Source organism: Nyctereutes procyonoides, unplaced genomic scaffold (assembly GCF_905146905.1).
Source record: "Nyctereutes procyonoides isolate TBG_1078 unplaced genomic scaffold, NYPRO_anot_genome, whole genome shotgun sequence".
NCBI classification, from domain to species: domain Eukaryota; kingdom Metazoa; phylum Chordata; class Mammalia; order Carnivora; family Canidae; genus Nyctereutes; species Nyctereutes procyonoides.
The window spans coordinates 22,282,741-22,285,296 of record NW_026575034.1 but is presented as its reverse complement, the minus strand read 5'-3'; the positions used below and the strand labels follow the sequence as shown (position 1 = coordinate 22,285,296).

The 2,556-nt window shown below is 41.8% G+C and overlaps 1 protein-coding gene across 1 annotated transcript; it reads left to right on the top strand.

Moving 5' to 3' along the window:
• Positions 1–319: 319 nt before the first annotated feature.
• Positions 320–1,261, top strand: LOC129505089 (olfactory receptor 52H1-like). The gene has a single exon (XM_055318026.1). It carries the CDS (start codon positions 320–322, stop codon positions 1,259–1,261), a length of 942 nt encoding a protein of 313 aa, XP_055174001.1.
• Positions 1,262–2,556: the final 1,295 nt, after the last annotated feature.

Sequence of the window (2,556 nt, the reverse complement as noted above, 5' to 3'; positions counted from 1 at the left end):
TCTCTCTGCTCAAATCAACATATCAAAAAATTGCATTATTATTAATATAATTTTGTATACAATAGTATATAATCTTAGGTATTAAAATGGGAATAGCAGTTTGAAGAGATTCCAGATGCCCAAGGGACTACTACCAGGGTATCAAGTCTAGGGAATCTTTCTTAAAGAGATGAGCACTGGGAGTATCTTTCTTGGCAGATAGGAAAGAGGAGAACTAACCAGGAGAGAGTGGAAGAAGAATTACCATACAATATTCTCAGGTTCATTATACACATTTTGTTTTTCAGACTCAAGATCGACTCATGAGACCACCCTGGCCATGTACAACCTGAGTAGCTACAGCACAGGTGACTTCACCCTCCTGGGCATCCCTGGCCTTGAGCAGTACCACGTCTGGATCAGCATCCCCTTCTGCTTTATCTATCTCGTGGCCATTGTGGGCAACAGTATCCTTCTCTACCTCATTGCCGTGGAGCGGAGTCTTCACGCACCCATGTTCTTTTTCCTTTCCATGCTAGCCATTACAGATGTGATATTGTCTACCACATGTGTCCCCAAATCCCTTACCGTCTTCTGGCTTGGTCCCCAGAAAATCAGTTTTCCTGGTTGTCTCACCCAGTTATTCTTTCTGCATTATAGCTTTGTCCTGGACTCAGCTATACTCCTGGCCATGGCATTTGACCGCTATGTGGCCATCTGCTTCCCCTTGAGATATGCTGCTATTCTGACCTCCAGGACCACGCTCAGAATTGTTGTGGGAATTTCCTTCAGAAGTTTCTGCATTTTTGCTCCATGTGTTTTTCTTGTAAATCGTCTACCTTTCTGCGGGACACGCATCATACCACACACATACTGTGAGCACATAGGTGTGGCCCGGCTCGCCTGTGCTGACATCTCCATCAACATCTGGTATGGCTTTTGTGTTCCCATCATGACAGTCATCTCAGATGTGATTCTCATTGCCGTTTCTTACACCCTCATCCTCTGTGCGGTCTTCCGCCTGCCCTCCCGAGATGCCCGCCAGAAGGCCCTTGGCACCTGTGGCTCCCATGTCTGTGTCATCCTCATGTTCTATATACCAGCATTCTTCTCCATCCTTGCCCATCGCTTTGGGCATAATGTCCCCCGGACTTTTCACATCCTCTTTGCCAACCTCTATGTAGTTATCCCACCTGCACTCAATCCTATTATCTACGGAGTAAAGACCAAGAGTATCTGGGACAAAGTTGTTCTCTTGCTCTTCCCTCATGGGACTCAATGATGTAGGCCTGAAGTCTGGGTGGGCAGGGTAAGTTCTTAGTGTATATTAGCTTAGAAACCTAATCTGTAGCCCTAGGTCCAGAGAAGGGACAGATGAAAAAATTATTTGGTAATCAGAGCTGTGGTTTTGCCTGTAATTTTATTTTTTAATTTTTTTAATTTAATTTTATTTTTTTTGCCTGTAATTTTAGTCCGATTTTTACTTACTCATTCAGTTTACAAAAAAGTATAATCTGTGTCTGGGCAACTGTGTATATATATTTTGCAATTTCTTCTTATTGCTATAAGGTAATTACAAAACTCTTAATGAAAATAATAAAATGCCATCTCTTTTTCATGACAAATATTTTTCTACAGAATCTGAATAATCTTTTTTCCGCTCCATAGATCTTAGCTGTTTACACATCACTGAAGATCAAGAAACTTCTATTGTGATGACGCTGAGGTTTTGGACTTTTACTTTGGTTACTCCAATCCATTTCTAGACAGCATCAAGCACAGGTTGTGGCACGTAATAGGTGCATAGGGAAAGTTTATCATACAAATGAATGGCAAAAAATCATGAAATCGAAGTTAAGACTGCAGGCATTTATTGTGGACAAAGGAAGAAGGCAATCGGGAACCTAAAGCTCATTTTTCACTCAATCTTGAGAAAGTCAAATGACATGTGAGTGGTCAGAGGCCCCTAAGAATAAACACAAAGGTGATGCTAACTTCCTATGGCCAATTAGAAGGAAAAGCACATACAGTCTAAGATGTGGGTTTGAAACCCAGGCAGTTGGAAGAACTGGTGGCCCAAGTCTCTTCTTCCTTTTCATACCTCAAAGAGATGTCGTCCAATGCTAAACATGTCTCTTTATTTGTATGATTCTCTTTTCAAACCCAGCATGTCTATAATTGGGTCAGAGGGAGTCACTCAGTCACTAGATATGTTAAAGAATAACTATTTTTGGTGTTTGCCAGGTGTCAAGGGTAGTTGACGTCTGCTTTTCTCCCAGATCCAAGGTGTCCTCAATGCCTGTTGCTTCTTTCTATAAAATCTCTTGGAGTCCCCAGTGAGTGTGAGCACCTCCTCTCTCCCCACAGTGATCCCAACACTTGTCACTTTCCTCTGCAATGAAAATGCCAGAGTTCTACACGGTTTCTCTACTTCTACTGCTTTCCCATCCTAGTCACATGGGATTAGATTCATCATTCTACAGTAACTCTCAACATATAATTGTAATAAGTAAGACTGCTTTTGTGGACACAGACACTATAGTTTGAGTGTATGTTCCTTTCCTATGTGACAACAGT

Coding starts and splice junctions, on each gene's coding strand:
- LOC129505089 (XM_055318026.1), top strand. CDS start 320: ATGTACAACCTGAGTAGCTACAGCACAGGTGACTTCACCCTCCTGGGC.